Here is a 24675-nt window from a genome sequence, read left to right on the forward strand (position 1 = left end):
TTGAGAAGTGTTTCGTTGGATGCAAATTTAGTGTATGCCCCCAAGTGCAGGATGAGTCATCAACGTTTTTTAACCGTTTTCCCGGAAAAGTCAAACTCTGGAAAACCATTAAGAATACCTGAGAACACCTACAACATGACACTTACATCGTGGCAGAGCAACTCAGGGAGAAGGTCTCATTTGCTGATTTCAGTGGTGACATCACAGAGGAAGGACCAGAATATCACCATCTTGCTGGGATGTGATGGGAGATGCACAGTTCAGTCAATTCATCTGTGATTCATCTGTAAAGTCTTTTGTCAGAGTCTCAGTAAAGTGCACTGCTCTACATTGTACAAACATAATTTTATCTCATATCTATTTTTGGAAGGTTATCTACTTATGGTTTATATGCATCAAAAGAGTCATGTCTGTAATAGGACAGACCAATTATACTGTACAGTGTTAAAGAGCACATCTGTAGGGATTCAGTCAAAAGTTATACTGTCGTGTTGTCTGTGGAAATCTTGTTTAAGCTTCAACCCCAGACCATCAGAAAGCATCACATCAGTAGAAAACAACCACAGAAGAAAATGTTCCATTCAACTAACCAATCACAACTTACATTTCCTTTGATGGAAAACTCTGTATAGGTCATGACATCCGCTACCAAGACATATTTCATCATCTTTCAACACCAGCTCATCATCACTCATGGATGGGCTGCGTACTCTTCTGGTGTTTCTTCTAGGTATGTTTTAGTTACATTATTAAAGATTAAATTATTATTAAATGGTTATAATGATCTTATTTGGACAATGTATACATACGTAAACTCTCAGTGCTACTGTACTAAGCAGCAACCTGCATTTGGTGTATTATGAAACACTGTTACTCTGGACACATTTCAACCTGCTCTGTGGCTGTTTTTGTCTTCCAGGAGTTGTTTCATTAAGTCATGACTGGATCTCTGGATCAGTGTTGGAGGTGACAGTCAGACCAGGAGACAACATCACTCTCTACTGTGACTGCAAAACATCATCTGGAGTATACGTAGTGTGGTACAGAAACTGCTCTGATGGAAGGTAGTCTACTTATGATTTCTAAGACTAAAAAAATCATGTCTATAATAAGACAGACCGATTATACTCTACAGTGTGCAAAAGCACAACTGTAGGGATTTAGTCCCTAGTCAAAAGTTACAGCGCAATGTTATCTGAAGAAATGTTATTTAAACTTCACACCTAGACCATCACTGAGCATCACACCAATAGAAAACAACCACAGAAGAAAATGTTCCATTCAACTAACCAATCACAACTCACTTTTCCTTTAATGGAAAGGTCTATGTAGGTCATGACATCCGCTAGTAAGACATATTTGATCGTCTTTCAACACCAGCTCATCATCACTCATGGACGGGCTGCGTACTTTACTGGTCGTTCTCCTGGGTATGTTTTAGTAACACGATTGAGGATTATTTTAATAATCACAATTAATTACTTTATTGATAATATTTGAATGCATGTCAACACTCTAAGTGCTACATTAGAAACACATAAGCCTGCTTTCTGACTGTTTTTATTTTCCAGGAGTTGTTTCCTTAAGTCATGACTGGATCTCTGGATCAGTGTTGGAGGTGACAGTCAGACCAGGAGACAACATCACTCTCTACTGTGACTGCAAAAGATCAAATGGAGTTTTCATAGTGTGGTACAGAAACTGCTCTCATGAGAACCAGCCTACTCTGGTCCTAAAACTAAATATTGATGCATGGACAAAAACAACTGATGTTGCAGCCCTGCTGAAACCCCTCCCTCGCTTCAGCTTTGTGAGAAACGATTCCTCTAAATCCTATGACCTACTGATCATGAACACCACTGTCTCTGATGAAGGCCTCTACTACTGTGGAACTGAGGAGAAAAGAGTGGAGGATAAAGAACATATCACCCCCAGATCTGATTACAGATCTGGCAACGTCACAACAAGGATCATATTCAGTAAGTATTCTGGTCTGACTATTCTTTGTGCATTACACTACATGATCATACATGTCGATCAATTATAACTGCGAGGGAGGAGAGACAAGCTGCAGAGAGGGGAGAGGAAGGCAGGGGAGCAAGTGTGTGAAATACTGACCGATATAAAAACTTTAGCCTGCAGTGCGCCATAGAAGCTTCAACTGATTTTAAGTTTTTAGTGCGTTTTAGCCTCAATGTTAAATTGAGCAGGTCAATATGCTCATCTGTACCTGATGGACTTGGGTTTGTCATGTTATTATTGGAGTATATGTTTTTTATGCTAAATGCAGTGCCTTTGAGGGTTTCTGGACAATATTTGTAATTCATTTTGTTTTGGTTAATGTATTTTATTTAATAAAGTCACATTTGAATTACATTTTAAACATTTAAAAATAACCCTTTAAGGTACATTTTGAACAAATAAAAATGTGTGATTAATTTGCAATTAATCGCAATTAACTACGGACAGTCATGCGATTAATTGTGATGTAATATTTTAATCGATTGACAGCACTAATTTATTCCTGAGAATATCTGGGTTGGTTACTGGAGTTTAGGAAAAACTATTACCTATGTGAGAGAGTTACAACACTCACAGTTTAATTAAGCTAATTAATACAATGTTATCTTTGATCCAGACTCCACCGATCCTCGTTACCATGATGAGACCCCAGGAGACTGTGGTGTGTGCTGGATGCTGCTGTTCTCTCTGTGTCCAGTCGTTGCTGTTCTGTCCTCTCTCCTCTCATCTCTTGTGGTTCATCATTTCTGTCAGAAAACAGGTACCTGCTCTGTTTGACACTTTTATCTGTACAGTCCCTCTTTATTTAGTTCATTGTATTCATTTAGTAACCAGAACATCTACTGTTTCTGTTCTCTTTTTTTGCTTCATTTGTTACACAGTGATTCTTTTAGAGGACTGTGGGATGTTGAATGTTATAGTGTAATGTTATATATTTTTTATTTATTATTCATGTCTGCAGCAAAGGAACCTATAACTGATAAGAAAAGGACTGACACCAGAGGCCAAACAAGGGGAAATAAGGTAATCTCTTTTTTTTTTTGCAGCTTCATACAAAAAAAAGAACAGATCAGACACTTATTTAATAAAAGTTTTTTGTGCATTTTAGTAAATCACACTATTGCATCAACACAATGCTTTATGATTCAGAATAATATATGTCTTTATATGTTATATCTTAGGATGAAGATGTGTGTTATGCTGCACTGGAATTCCCTCAGACATCACAGAGATCAAAGAAGAAGAAAACACAAAGTTCAGACTTCACCACGTATTCTGCTGTCAATACTTGTGGGATATAAAGAACATAACAATTTATGCAAACATAAGAAATTGTACGATGAATTCATTGCTTTAAGCACCACAAGCTGAGAACCATTTAGCCCCATTATACTGGAGAGAAGGCAGACATCTCTACGGCCAGTAACTCCAATCTGCAATTCAGACCAAAAAAATCTAGATGGATAAATAGCACTACAGGCCAGGGGAAATACGTATTCTTGATATGGGGGTGAACTGTCCCTTTGAACATCACCTATGTCAGATAAAACAATGGTTTGTTCCAACAGAAGTCTGTCTACAAGACAACATGTAGCCATTGGTTCAGAGTGTGGATGACACTTGGGTCAAAACTATAAGCCAGAGAAATGCAAGTCTTTCCAAACATATCAGCTCAGTATCCCGCAGCCAGTATCAGACACAAACAATTGTCTTTCTCAGACACAGTATGCACAACAAAGAGGACAGAAGCCTTGACACTGCTGTTAACAGGAACAATCAGTGTGACTGTTATAACTCTATGGTTCTCATAACCCGAGAGAACACAAGCTGTGGTTATCACCTCTCTCCACAGGGCCAGGACTGTGCTACCAAACTGTGCCATTGTAAAAAAAAAAAAAAAAAACAGCTACATAAATACATATTAGACACTCAAAGGCTAGGCTAAATACTAATGACCCATGTTTAGAGACATTATTCAAATCAGGATGCTTGATTATGTTTCCTAAAATCTTAATTTTGTCTAAGGCCTATAAACCAGGAAAAAAAAACACAAAACATTGCTGGGGCGTCCAGATCATGATGAAAAGCAGCATCAAGTCTTTGTGGGCCAATGACAACTGCAGTTCCCAACAAAGTTATTTGCAATTTATTTGAGAAGCAATGGCCTTATCTTGAAAACAGTATGTGTTTGTGGAAATAAGGGTTTTGTGGAAAAACAATACACACAACATGATATACACGCAAAACTCTGACCAGTAAAACAGAAGAAAAAACTCCTTTTCACAATCCTGTCATGAAATCACACATCTGTCAATAAAAACACCTCCTGAGTAGTCACACAACAAGACATTTGATAATACAGTTAATCTCAACCCATCACAGAGCCTTTAGCCATTTCTCAATACCAAGTACGCCAAGTTCGGACTTACGGACTTGGCAGTTCGGACTTAGCAAGTTCGATCTGGGAGTCCAGTCTCTTGAGGACGGGAGGACACAGGACGGTCATTCTGCTATTGGGACAGTAGCGTACTTGATGATGTCACCATCTCAGCTCATCCTGGCTTACCCACTTCCAGTTATTTTCACCATTAATGTATATTTGAAATAAAACGAAATATGAAATAAAACACAACCCTGTATCTTTTGGTTTAAATGTGCGGAAAAAGAATTATATCTCGTTTTACTACTATAGAGATATCAGAGCCAGCGGCCAATTTCAAAAGGTCATGCCGGGATAAGGCTGTTTTTAGCGGGGTAACATGAATGCTAACAGCCCGGTCATCTTGCCAGCTGGCGAGGTATGCTGGCCGTCCCGTTAGCAGGACGACACATCTCCGAAAATGTCGGAGCAAATTTTAAACTATGCGCTATCGTGATGAATCGACCACAGATTTGAAGTTTTAATGTCTACATTCTCGCATAAAATAATCTTAAAATTGCATTCCATGGTTCTAAAACAGTAGTATTTCGACACTTGTAACTTAAAGTTGTGGGTCCTCTGCTCTGCCATTGTTGCTGCGAAATGCATTCTGGGATACGTGGCTGCCCCAAGTCCACACAAGTCACCACCCGATGCATCCTCGATAAAACGGGCGGGGCAAGAACACATCCGGGTATTTGACTGTACTTGGCGAGATGCAGACTTTTGAATTGGAACAGTACTTGGAGTGAGACTGATGGCGTTTCTCAAGTACACAAGAACAGAAGTACAGAGAAGAACGCATATTGAGAAACGGCTTTTGTGATCACTGCGACCACAGGAAACCCGCACTGACAAACAACCCCTCACACCACTGCTGAGCTCAACGGCCTGAAGCTGCAGAGTGCAGTCCCAAAATGTTTTACATCTGCTTAAGAACTGTTTCAAATTGACTCTCGCTGGCAACAGCTAGCAGCTGTGTGCTGTTCAAACATGAATAAAGCAAAACACTGATGTTGATTCTGGCAGCTGTGCAGCTACCCTGTGATGACCCCATACTTATTTATATAAGGACACCTTGTTTGTTGAGAGATGCAGCGTGTGGTTTCAAATAGATTCTTTCAGATACAAAGTCAGTGAGGTTGTTTTGAAGATGAGTTATCTGTCTGCTTTGTCTTTTCTTGGTGTAGAATTCTTTTGACTTTATTTCAAAAGTCCAGCTTAAGACTAAATATAATCCTGAATCATCTATTAACAACATCTTTTTCAGAGCCGTTGTAATCGGTGTATTTGATGACGTCCCAGGTCTTTGTTTCAAAGTCATGACATTAACCAGGCTTCACCCAGGATTTAATGGTCAGCTCTGAGTTTGCTTTATGAAGCAGTTTAATAATCCTGGTTCAAAACAAGTTGTTCACAATAAGCCTTGTGTTTCTGAGACACCTAAATGAAGTCAGGTCCACTTGAAACTGTCCTGACCTCTAGTGGAGATGTTGCTGTACTTTTGTACCAAAAAATGTTACAAAATGGTTGAGCCCAAGTGGCCACACAGCGCAAAGTATTGTTTACTTAATGTCCAGTCTGCCTAATAACTTTATATTATGACTGATAATGTAATAATATTTGTGGTAGACTGGTCAGAAGTAAGTGTATTATCATCATTATTTCCTACCAGTTGGCATGTGTGAAAATAAAGAGCAACAGCTTTCTATTTTTGGATATTTTGATTGCTGCCTCAGTGAAGAATATGTACAGTATGTATAATCCCTGATTTGTTCATCATGTTAAATGCATTTCTCAAGTTATTGAAATGCCTTTAATATTATATGAAATATGTGCAAATTAAAATGTGTCTCTCAAAGTATCTTTTAACTCACAATTCCTGTCTCTTTGGTCACTCACTAACAGCGTAGAGGGGAAAAGCTGACATGTTTAACTTCCTGGAAGTGGTCACAGCTCCAGTCTATGAATGCATGCTTGTGATTTAAAAACAGGGCTGGCTGGAATCATATTTGCTTGAATCTTTTGAATTCGACCTGAAAACGATCCCTGGACAGATGATGGTAAACCACACAGACATATCTATGTCTAACAAGTGTCATATGTCAAACCAATGATTCAGTGATAATAAGTACGTGAAACGATGCTCCAGTGTAAAATGCCTGCTCAAATATCAGACCAGCAGAAACAGAAACCACCTTGTTTACTAAGCATATGTTTTGCACTCATTCAGACACAGCAGACCTTGTTTCACAGAAGAGTGCATACGAGAAACAAACAAGTCGGCGGTTTTTCAGAAAATCACACCTCAGACATAACACATAAAACCTTCATATGAATGCTCATGCACGTAGACAGGAACAAGCTGCAGCACCGGTGTCACAGTATGTCCCACTGAAAATGAAAGAGTACTGTGCTTGTTACAATCATGGTGCTTCAAGACATTTTTTCTGCCGCTCTCTCATATTCTTGGAGCTGATATGTGCTGTCAGAGAGTGTAAGTGTAGACAAGGGCGCCATGTTTTGTTGTTGTTGTTGTTGTTTTCTGTTAACAGTGTCACAAAGTTCAAAATGTGAACTTTTCAAGAGTCAAGAAAAACTTTCTGATCCATGTGGGTTACAAAGGTTTCATCAAAACATTTCTCTACAGGGGATGCACAGATTCGTAGCGCTACGTGCATCGTAAGTTGTATTTTAAGGTCTACTGTTTCCCAGAGTTGCGAAACAGCCCATAAGCTTAAGGGAGACCTTAAGATACAAGTTACGACACACATAGCGCTACGAAGGCTCTGGTAAACGGGGCCCAGATCATCAGTAGGCCGTCTGCACCGAGCGACAGCCGCTGGCCACCATCAAAGATACCAGGACCTCTGCTCTGGCATCCACTTGCCCACCTGTCCAGCCTCTACACTTCTGGTCTTCAACTATCTGTCATTTGCTCAGCAACCCAGATTCTACTTATATTATAAGCTACGCATTATATTTTTTTTGATTATCCCTGTTTCTATTAGTCTCTGTTCTGTTATTATTTAGCATTTCTGTATATCATGAAACTTCAACTTAATTTTTATTTTGTGATATTACGTTATTATATTATGTTATTGTTATCAGATTTTTTTAGATATATAATAATTTAAACATTATTTAACTTCATTACCTTAAAGCTTTTATTCTGATTTAATTTCTTTGTGATCATGCACAAAAACAATAATGACGAGTAATGAGATTAGATGCTTTGTTTCTGATGTAGGTATTTCTACTTTCCATCTGCGATTTCCAAACAATCATGAACAATATTAATGATATAACCATTTACTAATTTAACTCATTTGATTGTGATTTCTGTGATTCCCCTCAGATATTCATTTCTGACACAGAGAGCCTCCAGCTCTGTGCTAACATTTATTTAAAAATCAGGGCACTTCACTCTCTTAAAAACAGCATGAGAAAGACCCACAGCATGTCAGGAGAAAAAAGTTATTGACTGTTAATAGAAGATATCTATTTATGCTTTAATTACTGAAGCAGGCAAGTGCTTTGTTCTTCTATGTATGTTTAATTAAAAGTTTGATAAATAAATGTGTGCCTTTAATAATCTTTTTTTTTTCACTTTTTCTTATGTCTGAGCGTAAATGTTTTTTCATGACACAATTATTCTGCTATTATAAGACTCTTGAAAAACTGCAGACTCAAGAGACCATCCTGGTTAAATATAGGTCAAATCAAATAAATAAATAAATAAGTAAGAAATAATAAAGCCAACGTCAACACACTGACAAGACAGTCATTCTACCGATAATAATTTCCATGTCTCACACAAATGTCTGCGTTCACACTACCCTGAAGGCCTGAATGTGCTGTTTCCTGTGAAGATGTAGATGCAGAGGTGAAAAAAAAAACACAAAACACATACAAACAAACACACTGGGGTGTTGACTTTTGACAAGTGGATGGAAACAGTTGTGGTTTCTGCAGGACCCGGCCCCTCTCTCAATCCTGCAGAGGGGCTTGAGAATAAAACAGCAAAGCTGAAAAGCCTCTGGATAACATCTGCACCAACACGCATAGCAACACTATTGTAAAAAAAATAAGTTCACATACACTGGCAGAAACACACCTGGGACACACACACACATACACACTGAGAAATATAAACAGTTTTGAAAAGCTTCCTTTCTGGCCTGCGCTGCGTTTTAGTTATGTTAATTTTTCAGCCCAGTTTAATCATCATCTAAGTCATCTTCAGGCGCCACTCTGTCACACACCATTTCTGTTTAGCACTCTGCTGCAGTTCAAGTCTCATTTTTTGGTAATACAGGCTGCATGACTGTTCTCGCGTTACATGGGATAGACGGTAGAGAGGACAAACCTCTCCCTGTTTATCACTTATGAATGTTTAACTCAAAGTTGTATGATTGCAGAGTCGATTTTTTGAGGGCTGATGTAAGGCATCCGTGTTTATTTGATTTTCAAACACTTTATGAAGGGGTTAATCAGATATGTTGGAGCTTTCAAATGTAGTTGTATTTAGGGCTTGGGTATTGCCATGGACTCTATTTACAAGTCAAAATCTGATAGTTAAGATAAATTTGATATGACATGAACACAGCATGAACAAGAACATGATGTTCCCCTAACCATAACACCATAACACACTTTGCATTAATTACAACGAGTGAAAACTGTAGGCAGAAAAAAATCAATACATAGTCTCTGTTACTGAGTTTTAGTTTGTGTGCAGTCTTTCTTATGGGCCCATGATGTTTTTAAAATACAGAATGCCAGTATTTTATTTTTATTTACTTTACCTTAATTGAGAATCAATTCTCATTTACAATAACGACCTGACCAACAGGCAGGCGGATGCAAGACAGTAAAACATAGATAGATTTAGTGCAAGAAAACAATCTCATACAAAATTAAAATATGACAAAATATACAGTATATACAACGACAGCGTTCCCAGGAAGAGAATTCAGAAGTAGGTGAATCTTTTCTAATGAGTTTTTCACGGTGGGTCACAGGATGAAGGTGCAGAGTTTTAGCTTCTTTTGCAACTCGTTCCAGTCACTTTGAGCAGCAAATCGAAATATATAACATCTAAGCATGTGTTTTTATTGTTGTAAAAGATTTGTTTATATACAATATTTAAACACACAATCAAACTCAACAAAATATGCTATATTGTATATAGAATAAAAATAATTTAGTGTTTTTACTACAGCAGGCACAGAAAAAGATCTACCTTCATCAAGGACAGATTTAGTTCTCATTCAGACACAAAACCTCTGAATCACACTGAGAAACTTATATCAGATAAGTACTGCTTGTAAAACAGCAGAGCATCAGTGGCTGCACTGTATAACACCATGAAATACAAACATTAATCTAGGTATGAGTACACACATATACATACACAGACACTGTGTCAGTGGTATAAAAATATTTTTCTGCTCCATTGAAAACACAAGAGTATTTTGGTTACAAATTACCACCATGAAGCTTTAATGTCGTCAGGCAGATCAGCTTGTGTGTCCAATCAGAAACAGTGAAAGTGTAGACAAACATACTTCTCATTTTATTGTGGTTGCATATAAAATCAAATGTTGTTTTTGAACTTTTTCAGAAACAGCCAATGATGATGTAAAGTTAGGGAAAAAACATCTGCTACTGGTGTTTAGAATTGTTCCATCTTTCAAAATGGCAAGGTTGCCACTCTACAACGTACGAACATAGATTTTATCTCTATTATGTTTATGATCCAGGTTAAATATGTAGTACAGCCTTCAAAGGCACTACAGCAAGTACTGCCAGGCTGCTAAAATCAAGTATCTGTTTGTTCACGGAGGAAACATCAATACCCAGGATGTTGCGTACACCAATAGAAAACCACCACATGACAGAAAATGTTCTACTTGACTGGCCAATCACCTCTTTGCAGTTCATATTTGTGAGTGAGCCCTGTTTCACCTGGTCTTTTAACTCTCGGCCATCATCACAAATGGACAGGCTGCACACTTTTCTGGCTGTTCTCTCAGGTAATTCTTTGGAATACAAAAAGAAGCTGGAGATTAATAAATACATACATTCACATTGTTTTTGTAACAAATATGAAATCTGCACCTGCTGTGATGTAAAAACCTGTAACACTGAGCGCATTTCAAACTGCTTTTACAATCGTGTTTGTATTCCAGGAGTTGTTTCTTACAGTCATGGTCAGATCTCTGGATCGGTGTTGGAGGTGACAGTCAGACCAGGAGACAACATCACTCTCTACTGTGACTGCAAAAGATTGACTGGAGTATACGTAGAGTGGTACAGAAACTGCTCTCATGAGAACCAGCCTACTCTGGTCCTTATGAGAGGACGTAATTCATACACACAGACAGTTAACAGTAATGATGATCTGAAGTTTTTCCCTCGTTTTCAAATGGTGAATAACGATTCCTCTGACTCCTACGACCTGCTGATCATGAACATCACTGATTCGGATCAGGGCCTCTACTACTGTGGAACTAAAAAGACAATAGTGGAGGATAAAAAATACATTACTCAAAGATATGTTTACACTTATGGCAACATCACACGAATCAGAATCAGTAAGTATTTTGGTGACTTCTCTTAATTATGTTAATCTATTTTTATTTTAATCTACAATATGGAGTGAATTTATCCATTTGACTAATGACTACATAGTACGGACATGTGCTTTTCTTGCTGCTAGTGCTTGTATTGTATTGTATCAAGGTGTCAAAAAATTACCAGGTCATCAGATACTGATGTTTTAGGTTGCTAAAGCCCAAACACAGCAAAATAATAACAAAATGATAACTTACAGAGAGAGCAGGGTCTCTGCAGATAAAGACACTACAACACACTTCTAGTGGGTCATAAATGATGATTGAGATGTATTATTTTATTTTATTATTAAATGAGTCTATACTATGTTTTGTTTTGTTTTTTTGGAGAATCATGCATGATATGCCTTGAAAGTTTGTGAATGATCATGACGTTAAGTTCAACCTACAAAATCCATTACTATGATGAAAAGTATTTGAAGAGATTCTTAAATTGAATCCAGAGTAATACAGCCACTAATCTGAAATTAAATACGTTAAGTTAAATTTTATAGGATTCCTTCCAAGTCAGAGAATTGGGTTTAAAAGTCTTGTGGCCTGTTTTTGAAAAGCAGTGTTTTCCATATTGATCTTTTATACAGTTTTTAGAATGTTTTGCATTCATTAAATGAGAATCAGCTTTACACAGAATAAATATGTACCAGATTTCACCTACTGCTGGTATAAAATCAGTCACCAGTGAGTCGTGCTATTTTTATACTGAATTAAACTGTATACAGTGTTTTTGCTGGAAAAGGTAAAGTATTTTGCAACTCAGTCATCCTGGTGGTGATGCAGATAAAATGTCTGACTGGCTTTAAGAAAAAGAAGCCAAACCAACAACAAAAACAAATTCAAATGTAAAGATGTGTGTATCCAGATTCCAGCGATGACTCCAGTCAGTGCGTCTCCAGCCCTGAGCCTGCTGTGTCCTGGATGATCGTGTTCACTCCAGCCTTCACTATTCTCTCCTCCTTCCTCTCCTTTATGGTGGTGTATCACTTCTGTCAGAAAATAGGTACCTATACATCTTAGCTACTCTCTCAATATTTCTTTTCAAAACAAACCTTGTTAAATCTATTATTTAAACTGTCGTTAGATCACATTTGCATTTGGGTGATGCTGTACTTTGTAATGCTGCTGCATTCATTTTTGCAGATAAGGAGCCTCAAACGCCTGACACCAGAGGACAAACAAGATGGAATCAGGTAACGAACAGTGAGAATTTGGGGATTTCTTATTGTATACTTAAGACTTCATATTTCACACTAACACTTCATATTTCACACTAACACTTAACTACCATATCTACATCTCTGTTGTCTTAATGTATCACAGTCACAAATCAAATGTTTAAATAACAAATGTCAAATTGTCTCTTAGGATGAAGATGTCTATTTAACACGAGTTGTGTTCTGGGTTAAGGATGGACAAACACACCAATAGGCAGAAGATGGAGCGCACAAGCATGTGTGCTTCATTCAAGAAGAAACCAAAGAATGAAATGAGTTCAATTTCAAACACACCGAATTTAGCTTAAAATTCAGGTTATTTCCTCTTGTTTTTAACATCAGTAGTTGCATGTATATCCTGTGCTTTAAGACACTGCTAAAGCAAGTGAGCGAGCACGCAATTTGTGCCAGTTTGTTATCAGGCTTATAATCAACCAGACATACTACAAACTTTTTTTTTATCTATCTCATATACCACAACCTGTTTAAAATGTACTTTTTTTTGTCACCATGTGTGTTCTATTGTTCTAGCTTTAGCTGTTAAAGTCTAAAAGTCTAAAGTACTAAAAATTACATATAGACCAAGACTGTTTACATGTAGAATATACATGAAATATTTTATGAAGATTTCTAGTTATAATTGCCTCTTTGCTTGTCATTATAACCTTTTAAAATCATGCACTTGCTGAATTGTACTTTGTGTGTGCTTATAAAATCATTATATTATCAAAAAGTAAAATATGTCCTCCTCAATGTGTAAAGCATTTAAGTTTATCTAAGTATGTGAAATATCATTATATAAATATCATTACATAAATGTGGGTGCTGTTGACAGTAATGAATGTAAGAAATAAACAAATTGTTATAAATTGGAATCTTTTTTTTCTGTAGGCAGTTTGTTCATTTTTAACAGGACGATGGCCCGATCAGAGCACCATAGTGATGACATAACCAGGTCTTTTAAGTAACCCACTTTATGCGCTACATAGTTTAGAGACTATTAATATTATAATATATTAGGGAATACTAATGTATTTCCTAAATGTTAGTGATTTTTTTGTCAGTTTGGTAACAAGAGCACCACCCGCACCCCCCTCAAATCACCTATTGTATATTTTCTAGAGTGATTTTATGGTTTGTTTCCTGCCACATAATTCCTTTCAAAAGAGGGTGCATCCAGCTATGTGCTAACATTTATATAAATCAGCGCAGAACATCAGTGTCTGAACAACATGAAAAAGACCCACAGCATGTCAGGAGGGAAAAAAACACAAAATAGAGGTTTTCTCTCTGCAAACAAAGATGCTAGTGAATCCTTTACTCACTGCTGATCAAATGTGACAGCAGACATCAGATGACCATTGTGATTTATTGTGATTTAAGTCCACATTATTAATAACAGGAACCACCATGTTTAGAAATGTATTTTTGTACTGTCTATGAACGTTATGATAACTTCAGTGAGTCAGTTTCCAGAAAGTTACAAGACAATAACAGAGTGTACAATGAAGTTAACCTCAACGACTGATGTCTTTGTGATCAGTAAGGCCTTACAGGAAACCACAAACAGCCCCTCATATAACTGCAGAGCTCGACATGCAGACAGACAGAAGCTGCAGATTAGCGGCTGAAGGTGCTGGTGCACCGCCTCACTGTGTGCACTGTAAAAACATATCTTAGATCTCAGATCATGTTTAGCAAACAAAAACAAAACAGCTCCACTAAAGTTTCATCTTAAAGTCATATCAGTTTGCTGGAAAATTTGTTAAAATGGCACAAATCTCCACTGACTCACTGAAAACAGGGATTAGCAGCTGGACGCTGTCCTGACCTCTAGTGGAGATGACGAGTAAAAACCAAACCAAAAAGGCCAGAAGAGTTTTGGTCCAGAGCTGTCTCCAACATTGTATTATGAGTACTGACCAGCCTGCCATACACGGAAAACTGCAGGATATCCCCTGATGTGGCCATCATCTAAAATTAGCTATGATCAATTTTTTCATCACCCATCAAACAATATTTGCTGACTTTCATACGATATCCAAAAGACCTTCTCAAGCTTTAAAACAATTAAAAAGAAAAACAACATTCTCTAAAATAATTCTGAACCAATAACAAGCCAGAGTGGCAAACATAAAGTAACTCCTAAATTTAGATATTGGGTCAAACAAGTCTTCTTCACAGATGATGTTGTCAGTGAAGTCTAGACAGGAGGAGGTTACAACAGGAAACAACAAATTGCACACCAACAGGCGTGTGTATACTCCAGCACACAACAGGTATTCAGTGGTAAAACTGTAGTACATCCCACACTAACGAGGAACATTTATTTGCCTAATTGGAGGATTGTTTATATGTATAAGAATATTCGTGCCTGTTGTAAGAATTGTAAGGCTCCAGTCTACAGTTCCCTGGTTAGATGTTAGTGCACAGTTGGTTTGAACTGATAGTATTTATCGTCAAGTGTCTTTTGAAGAAATCTTGTGTGATCTTTACATCTCAGCCAAGATCATGTGGCATCACCACCAGTAAACAACCACAGAAAAAAATGTGTTTGCAGCCTTTAAACTCCAGGTGATCATCACATATGGCCGACAGGCTGAACATTTTTTTCATTGTTTGCTTGTTAGGGTTCACTTTCCTTTCTTTTCCAGGAAAGATGAGGAACCAGAGATCATGATGGATCAGCAAGTTTATTGATTTTACAACCTGCTGCACAACAGCTTTTCGGTATTTTTCTGTCTCTGCCATTATATAAAACCATGAGTTTTACCCCGAAGGTGACGTGGCTTTGCCAACTTTCTTGGTTGTTCAAATATCCACCATGAACCTTTGAGACATGGTCTGGGCTGATGTGAGCTCTCAGAGGCAGTAAAAGTGTGTACAAACACACTTTTCATAGTGGTCTGGTTGGACACAAAATCAAATATCCAAAATCCAAAATTAAACTTTTCTTGTTTTTGGACATTTTCTGAAACAACCAATGACGTTACTTTTCTTGGGAGGAAAGTCTCTATAGAAGAGGTTGGGTCTGAAGAAGAGTTTGGCAAATCAGAAAATTGTTATTGACTAATTTGTTGGAACACGCACATACTGTCATCCATTTTGGAAACACTGATAATTTACGTATTATAATATGAGGACTTGCTGCCCACGTGATTATCACTGATAACAACAGCAACACTCTTTCTTGTCTCATCAACAGCTTCTAATGAAGTCTAGAACTGTTCCATATTTCAAAATGACAACAGGCTGCATGGCAACAATTAATTGACAATTTACAGTTTACAACATTATAGGGTTGTCATGAGTGGATTCATTATAATAACCCTGATCTACCTTCTCTACCTGAACGGTACTCTGTAAATGTTAACACCTCATCTGATTGTGTGTTATCAAGAGTTAAAAAAAAAATTAAAAAAATCAACGACTAGAAAGTCACATAGCATCACACCAATAGAAAACCACCACAGAAGAAAATGTTCCGTTCGACTGACCAATCACCACCTATACTTCCTTTGATGGAAAATCTGCGCAGTTCATGATCTCAAGACAAGAGTTTCACTGCCTTTTAGTTTATTTGTTTGTCGTTACAAATGGAGAGGCTGCATATTTTTCTGCTTGTTCTCTCAGGTAAGTCTTTTGACAAAAACTTGAGTCATGTAGTTACTTTAGAGAATAATAATAATTTATAATTGTTGCTGTGTTGAGCAGAAACCTTCACATGTAACACCTAGCATATTTTCACATCTACAACTGTGTTTGGATTCCAGGAGGTGTTTCTTACAGTCCTGACTGGATCTCTGGATCGGTGTTGGAGGTGACAGTCAGACCAGGAGACAACATCACTCTCTACTGTGACTGTAAATTATCATCTGGAGTTTACACAGTGTGGTACAGAAACTGCTCTCATGAGAACCAGCCGTCTCTTGTCCTTAAAATAAATCATGATTCATCGCAGGTCTCAACTATAAACAATAGTGATCCTCTGAGGATTTTGCCTCGTTTTCAATTTGTGAGAAACTATTCTTCTGACTCCTACGACCTGCTGATCATGAACATCACTGATACGGATGAGGGCCTCTACTTCTGTGGAACTGCACAGGTCAAGCTGGACGGTAAAGAATGCATTACTGCCAGAGATGATTACAGATATGGCAACATCCCAACACGGATCAGGATCAGTAAGTACTGTAGTCTGAATCCTTTGTGCCTGAAATGTGTGTGTTTCTGTGAATGTAATCATTTGAATAAATGATGAAGAAAATGTGCCCAGATATTGTGGTATATTTATAGTTAATTTAACATTTCATTTCACTGTTAACAAAAATTCAAATAATGCTGATATATGCTATACAAAGTATTTATTAGGCAATTGTAAAGTTTTATGTGCACCATTTGCAACTTTGTAATGGCCATCCAGATAACGTCTATAGATAACACAATTTCACTTCACTCTGTGGCCAAGTTATGAATAATAAATACGCAATACAAATATTCAAAATACAGACACAAAAAACTACTTGGGTAGGAAAAAATCACCCTTGTGGTCAAAATCAGTACATTTCTTACCTAAGTTCACACATGTAAACTAACATAATGTACGCAAGGTATTACAATCATCAGCTTTAGCAATCCTAATAAAGTTTAGAAACAGTTTACAAAGTAATTATTCTCATTAACAAATTTTAAAATATGTGCAACAATAAATTAGTTCACTAATTTTAATCAGGTCTTATTATCAGGTATAATATATCATTTAGAACATGTTTTAAACTAATGATAAAATCATGTAAATTATAGCATTAATATAATTGGTAAACCTAATTAATTATTTCATTGTTTGCCAACAGTGAAATAACCATTAATTAAAGTTTTTAATTTTTAACAATTTTACTATATATCAATGGTATTAATGGTTAAGTGCAACTCCTCTGTATTTAATTAAGATTAAACATTGTGTTTATTCTTGAAAATATCTGGGTTTCTTGGTTTCTGGGGTCATGGAAAAACTTTCATACTGATGTCCACATACACATAAAACTGCCAAATGAAGCTAATCAGCACAAACTTTGTTTTTGATCCAGACTCCAGTGAGCCTGATCATCATAATGAGACTCCACAAGCAGCCCTGTCGTCGACAAACTGTGGTGTGTGCTGGACGCTGCTGTTCTGTCTGTGTCCAGTGTTTGCTTTTTTCTCCTCTCTCCTCTCCTCTATTGTAGTTTATCGCCACTGTAGTAAAAAAGGTAAGTATCTCATTTTCAAGCTTGATGTGTTCAAGTCAGAAATAATCATTTTAATTATGTTATATTAAATCATATCAACCCAAGTCACAAATAAACCTGGATTCAGGTTAGTCTTCTCTTTTAATTCATCACGTGTGTTTGGGTGAACCATGATGCTGTGTTTGTTTCTGCAGCTAAAAAATCTCAGCAAAAACCTGAAACTAGAGGCCAATCAAGACTGAACCAGGTATGTTAACAGAAAAATATAATAAATCATGGCATTAGATCACTACATGATCATGATTCCAAACAACAAATGTTAAATTTTAGGATGAAGATGTGTGTTACGCTGCAGTGGAACTTCATCAACCATCACAGAGACCAAAGAAGAAGAACAACCAGAGTTCTGACTTCAGCACCTATTCTGCCGTCAAGACTTCTAGGAGATGATGGGACACAACACCCGTCAACATGCTGACGCTCTGACCTATGAGTACTGAGCAAAAACTACTGCATCATTACATGAGAACCCTATTCTCATGGATCAGACCACATCCGTCTTGAAACACACACAGACACAGACACAAACACACACACACACACACACACACACACACACACACACACACACACACACACACACACACACGCACGCACACACACACTCATAAGGATACAGTGATGTGTGCTTTAAAATGAATTACTCTTTGGTAACCATGGTAATTAGGAATAGGGAAAAAGCCATTAAAGATGAGTAGTTCCTCTCCTAACTTAAGATAAGAAATAGTCACCAGCATGCTAACTTCACAAAATCTTAAATTCTACTAATTTTAGGATTAAATAAACTGCCCCAATTTTCACTTTTCCACCTACAGTAGTAGCTAACTTACTGACTAGCAAAGAGAAGCTAGCGGTAGTGTAGCTAATGATAGTGTTAGCTCACAGTGACTAACGGTAGAGTTAGCTAACTTGTTCAATTTGTATATTTTCTCTTTTTATCGCTTTTATAAATGGATACAGTGGAAACTGTGTCAGCTCTCTTGGTCCACCTCTTTCTTTATCTCCCAACTTAGCAATGTTGTAAATTTAGGCTACCAAACAGAACATCTTTGGATTTCTCAACAGATGTTACCAACACCTCTAACTCATCTGTGTTGAAGATAAGTGCCTGTCATTATTTTTGCTCCATTTTTGTATGAACTGTACATATTGACCATCCTTTCACCTCTCCATCTAATGCTGAGCAACAATCATTGCCATGCTATGACATGATATGTATAACATTTTTTATACATGTAATACATTTTTTCTTTTTATTACAGTTTTTTCTCCTCTAAGAACGAAATTGTTGTAGGTTTTATTCTTGCATCAGTGATTTTATTTGCTACTACAAACAGTACTTAGACTGTTCCACTGTGTCTCACTGTTTTAGTTTGTTCTGTCCACACAGTTAGCGTCATGAACCACAATGCATTTGAAGTCATTCATTCTGCACAGAATATACGCTTCTCATGTATCTTATTCCTGTACATCAGAGCAAATTAACAATCAATGAGCTGTAAAAATAGAAACAACTAAAACAAAATTCAGTTTCAGCAGAGGTTACAGGAAAGCCAAGCTTGACCACGCTGTTATTTCGCAGGAAACCCGCAATGACAAACAAGCTCTCGATTCGACTGCAAGGCTTAATGCAAACACACCTGTGGCCTGCTGCCTCACTGTGCTGTAAAAATAGATCTTAGAAGATCACACAACATTATCATATAAAAACACAATTATAACAACTGCAGTACGGTTTCATCATAAACTCATACGAGTTTACTGGAAAATTAGTTGCAGATTGTTTACATGGTGTGAATCTCCACTGACTCACTGAAAACAGTGATCAGCAGCTGACCTCTCCTGACCTCTGGTGGAGAAGATGAGTAAAGACCAAACCAAAAAGGCCCCCAGAGGAGGTTTGGCCCAGAGCTTTGTCTAACAGTCCAAAATTTATATTTCTTTATCTTATTTCTTCACTCTGGCTGTTAGAACAGTCTAAAATGAGAAATAATTATCTTTTACTCTGATAAGTCTGCCGAGCACAGAGGGAAAATCAAAACTGATTGAGGCAAAAAATGACTTAATGATGTACCTAAAGCATTACATGGCACAAATCTGAAAATTTAAATTGTCGGCTAAACAACAGAAAGACAGGACAAATATTTCCTGCTGAAGCAGCAAAAACTCAAAATTCAAGAGCTTCTGTTAGCAATGCATACTTTCACACCAATTAAACTAAATGTGATATCCCGATGTGGTCATAATATCTAAAATTAGTTTTCATCCAAAATGATCATCACTCATCAAAGAATTTGTGACTTTCATTCAATATTCAATAGATTTCCTCACACTTAAACAATTAAAGAGAACGACAACATTCAAAGTAATTTTGAGGCAATTTAGGCTATTCAAAGTAACTTTACCAAATAAACTCCTTATCAAGCAAAAGTATTTATCGTGCTAGACTAAATATGGTAAATATAAAAAGTCAGAATACTGCACTATACAAATAAGTGCATTTCTTTGAATGCTAAAAAATGGTCTAAGGGCTTATCATGATTTTTTGTTGTCAGTGAACATAAGACTTTTCTCTGTTTTTTTTTCCCTTCATCCTTTTGAATTACTGGATACTTTTATTCCTTTAGAATGTAAAAATCCTTAAAGTGAAGACTCATCTGAGAAGGAAAAGCTATTTAATTTTAATAACTGTCATTCAGACTGAGCCAAAAATGTAGGAGGAAGTAGATATCAGTGTCATTTTAAGGACTAAAAGCAAAAAGGATTTAAACTAAACGAGGAGGAGGATGATGATAATTTATTTTGTTTATGTTAACCAAAGTTATATGTTCATCTTTTTTTTTCTTTTTTTGAAGGAACTTAGGGGGAAAACAAAGAACATTTTTTTCAAATCTATTTCAAAGATTTAATCCACACTACGTATCTGAGTAAGATTCCAGTGGCTCTAATCCACGATGGTGTTCACTGCAGCATTAACTCGTCTCCTCTCCTTTCATTTTGTTTTATCACTTCAGTCAGAGAGCAGGTACCCAGCAATCCTTCTCAACCCGCTACATCAGTATTGTAAAATGTTAATTTTGGAAAACCTTTATTTATTTATTTATTTTTTCAAAACAAATCATAAATGCTGTATTGAATCATTTCAGGAATCTGGCATTAGGTGAGTATTTTGATGTATAACCTACAGCAGACCTGGGCAAAATGTGGCCCGGGGGCCGGATGCGGTGCAATGACAGCTTTCATGTGGTCCGCAAGGCCATCATGGATTTACCAAAAATCAAAACTCTAGACAGTCAATAGCATTTTGCATACCATTAAACCACTATCAGACATTTATTTTGAAAGGGGTTGGTGCTGTGTTCATTGATAATGATAATGAACTGTATCTTTTATATTAAACTGTAACACTATTCACTCAATGCTACACATCCACACTGTTTTTGTTGCTCTTCTTCTACTTTTGCTGCTCATTTCATGGTTCACTGTAAAACATCAAGTTTTGGACACTGCCAACAAAATATTAGCCTACAATTCAACATGGCAATTCAGACAGGACGACAAACACTACAAGTGCCCTATATAGAAGACTTCTGATCTTTCTATTATTAGAGATTTGGTCATTATTAGTCTTATATCATTTATACCTGATCCATGGCAACATGATCAATTTCTCATCAATTCCAATTCTTATACATGTTGTACAGTGTCAAAAAGAGATTGTGATTACAAAAAGAAAAAAGGCATATAAATTTGTCAGAAATCAGAAAAAATACAAGAGAACTGAATTTTCTAGGAACATCAGGAGGGTTGAAAAATAAGGGTATATTGGTATCTGATTTGACAGATTATCTCAAATCAGAAATATAATTGTGATTTTTTTTATGAACTTTAGCAGAAAAAAAGGAATATTTGAAGGAGCAGAATTGTACTTTGTCTTGTTTTTGTTGTAAAAGTGATGTCACTTAGATTTGGTTCAGTCAGAGCTATGAAATATTAAATCATGCATCTTTGCTCACTATACTGTATAGACCTGTGCAGAAACTAAAGGTTATGTTATATCAGCTTATTTAAAATACAAAAAAAAGTCCAATTGTTGGTTATCTTATCTGTATCAGCTGAAAAAAACCCATATCATGCATCTCTAAAATATACAGCTTATATTCAAGTGAATCTTATAGTCACCAGCTGAGCTTCAACTGATATCCAAATGGTATCATACCAGGGGCCAAATCTGGCCACTAACCTCCCACCATTTTCTAATTCATAATAACAGTAAATTGATTTATATTGTTTTTTTCCCAGGACAGGGGGATAGTTTAAACTCCTGCATGTTATCAAAGCATTAACAGCTAAAATGCAGTTGCAGTTAAATACACGCAATAAAGATTCAGGTTTATCTGTCATATAGGCCTTGTGTCATTCCTTGCAAGTTAATTTAGTTAAGTCAGTTGATTTGAAAATAAAGAATTTCAAATGAAGATGAGTTATTGGCCTTTAAATGTTTATTTGTTTTTTCTGATAAATAACATTATTATTTATGTTTGTTTCTTAACTGGTCTTTGGCCTCCTATCGTTCAACAGAAGAGGCTCCCAGGCAGGGCATGTTGAGTTTCCCTGTCTTAGTTTCTTGTGTTTCCACTGATGCAAACCATTTCAAGATACAATCACAGCAGCAGGTTCAGCACCACAAACAAATAAAGCACACTGTGAAAAAAATGCAAAACTCTGAGCAACCTACATTTCAAAACTCAACAGTTCACCCACAGATCAATAATATTCAATACAAACACTGCTTCTACACTGGCAAAGTCCAGTAAATCCTGTCCAGTCACGTTTTCAGCCCAAAACACACAATGAGATCCATACATAGTCTCAAAATGCACAAAACCAGCCGTACAATGCCAATAATTCTGCTTATGCCAAAATAAACTACTATGTAAATAAATATATACTCATGCAGCAGCAGATACAGTTAGCATAACAATCCAGCAAACAGGTTGTAACACTGAGACACTTACTGCATGTCGTCTTCAAGGCTCTCCAGGTCAAAACAGGGTGGTGTTTTACTCCCAGAGCTCCAGCTGATCCAAGTCAGTCACATATACAATCCAAAACACACCATTTCTATCAAAAAAATAACAAAAACTGCAAAAAAAACAAACAGCCGGCATGAGTTTTACTTAAGTTGTACTACTCCACTTCCATCGTCTTTCTCCTCCACTTACAGGATGTGCACACATGGAGGCAGTACTTCATTCATGTGGATGCAGGTTAACCTTTTGATTGACATCTCGCTTGAGCCAATAGGAGCTTCCATACACTGTCCAGAGCCAACAATAGCCAATGAGAGTTCAATTGAAACAGATTGAGCTTTGTGTAGGCAAAGAAACTCCCAAAATGACAATGTGCATTTTTATGTATAAAATAAAGACAGAATATGGAAATTAGGAACATTTAGGTAGTGAGACAGTGAATTACTTCTTTTATGACCTGTTTTCCCACCACAGCACTCGTTTTGATGCCTTTATATGTATATATACATACATACATATATATATATATATATATATATATATATATATATATATATATATATATATATATATATATATATATATATATATGTATATATATATATATGTATATATATATTATGCTTCAGTTACTCCCAAACAGGGGGTTTTCTGGGGTCTTCTAATTACCATTTTAGATAATGCCTGGGCATACCCTTTGAAAAACCTGTAAATACTAATTTTCTGTGGCACAGTTATCTCATTGGAACTCAGGATTAGGTAAGGCTAAATGTCTCATTGTGTTTTCCAGCTACTTAGTCACAGTTTTAGTCATCTACAGGCATATTATTACCCTCACCCCCCAGAAACCCAGTGTGTGGGAGTGTTTTTAGTGTGGTACAAATTCTATTACTCTGTCCAAGTAGCACTTAACAGTGATTCTGATTGCTGGGGAAAAACTCTAGAGTTACCTTTCAAAAGAGACTAAGCCCATGCATGTACAGTACTCCACGTGGTTAATGCTCAACATGTCTTTTCCTCCTGTCTTTCGAGTCAATTCTTGTGTCAGTAAGTCACACTGCTAAATCAAGCAAGTTCATGATTCCTGCCAGTCTGAGAGCCTGATAATCAGCCTGAAACCAACAAATACATGCAACCTGATTAAAATGTCATAAGAGTCGTGTGTCATCATGTTTTACCAGTGCTCTGTGTAGGCCATGTGATATTTTCATAGTTATTTATTTAAATTAATTTCTAATTCAATTTAGTGAAACTAATAAAAGGACTGAAAGAATTCACATGCCGGCAAGGTTTAGGTTCTTTATTGTAGAATAATGCACAGTTTTTCTTAATTTTACCACCTTGTTTATTTCTTCAATCATCAGTTCTTAATAAATCATCAGATAACAACAAACATCTTAACATTCTTATTACAATTCGGTGCTTGTCCTTGTCTTAGACAAGGGGAACATTTTATTTGTATATGCCTCACCCTTAACACTGAAACAAAGACATTAATGACATGAAAAAAAATGTATCCCAATAACAATTTTAAATCAAGTAAAACTACATTTCTGAATTATTTTAATTCAAATAAAACTACTCAAGGTACCGACTTTATGCATGTAAACAAGAAACCTAAATCCTCCCTAAACATCAACGATTCAAGCATTCAAAATATGCATTTAAATGCACACATTTTGAAAAAACATCTAAATAAATAAAGTAATTTAGCAAATAAAAGCAAAACATTTTCAACAAATTTTGGGGTAGGCTGCCCCGATCCACAGGACCAGGACGGATAAGCGGATCAGGATTGGCTATGTTAAGTCTGACCCATTTCCAAACCTGTGGGATATTTGTTTGTTTCTAAAGCTACCCCACTGCACTACAGGAAAACACTAACACAGTGCTGAGTGCTAGAGCACACAAAGTAAATAAAACAGTCAGCAGTTTCATTGTGCAACAGGGAACAGTGTCGTTAAAATATATATATATTGAGTCTATTTCAGCAATATTTTTTCAGATTAATCACACCATAAAGGTGCTGGTGTTTTTGAAAATGGCATCTGACCTTTTGATTGT

At 36.6% G+C, this 24675-nt stretch overlaps 3 protein-coding genes across 3 annotated transcripts; all 3 read left to right on the forward strand.

Annotated features, from left to right (window-relative positions):
- Positions 1–1393: 1393 nt before the first annotated feature.
- LOC146330022 (uncharacterized) lies at positions 1394–3588 on the forward strand. The gene is made up of 5 exons (XM_084714467.1): positions 1394–1430; positions 1572–1979; positions 2639–2782; positions 2984–3045; positions 3204–3588. Exons 1-5 carry the CDS (start codon positions 1394–1396, stop codon positions 3321–3323), a joined length of 771 nt encoding a protein of 256 aa, XP_084570593.1. The 3' UTR covers positions 3324–3588.
- Positions 3589–10375: 6787 nt separating this feature from the next.
- LOC146330023 (uncharacterized) lies at positions 10376–13054 on the forward strand. Its single transcript, XM_084713128.1, has 5 exons — positions 10376–10479; positions 10636–11040; positions 11939–12076; positions 12217–12266; positions 12442–13054. Exons 1-5 carry the CDS (start codon positions 10443–10445, stop codon positions 12502–12504), a joined length of 693 nt encoding a protein of 230 aa, XP_084569254.1. The 5' UTR covers positions 10376–10442; the 3' UTR covers positions 12505–13054.
- Positions 13055–15383: 2329 nt separating this feature from the next.
- On the forward strand, positions 15384–18115 carry LOC146330024 (uncharacterized). The gene is made up of 3 exons (XM_084713110.1): positions 15384–15923; positions 16064–16474; positions 17378–18115. Exons 1-3 carry the CDS (start codon positions 15887–15889, stop codon positions 17605–17607), a joined length of 678 nt encoding a protein of 225 aa, XP_084569236.1. The 5' UTR covers positions 15384–15886; the 3' UTR covers positions 17608–18115.
- Positions 18116–24675: the final 6560 nt, after the last annotated feature.

Source organism: Lutjanus erythropterus, chromosome 3, assembly GCF_056507025.1.
Source record: "Lutjanus erythropterus isolate fLutEry1 chromosome 3, fLutEry1.hap2, whole genome shotgun sequence".
Taxonomy (NCBI): Eukaryota; Metazoa; Chordata; class Actinopteri; order Lutjaniformes; family Lutjanidae; genus Lutjanus; species Lutjanus erythropterus.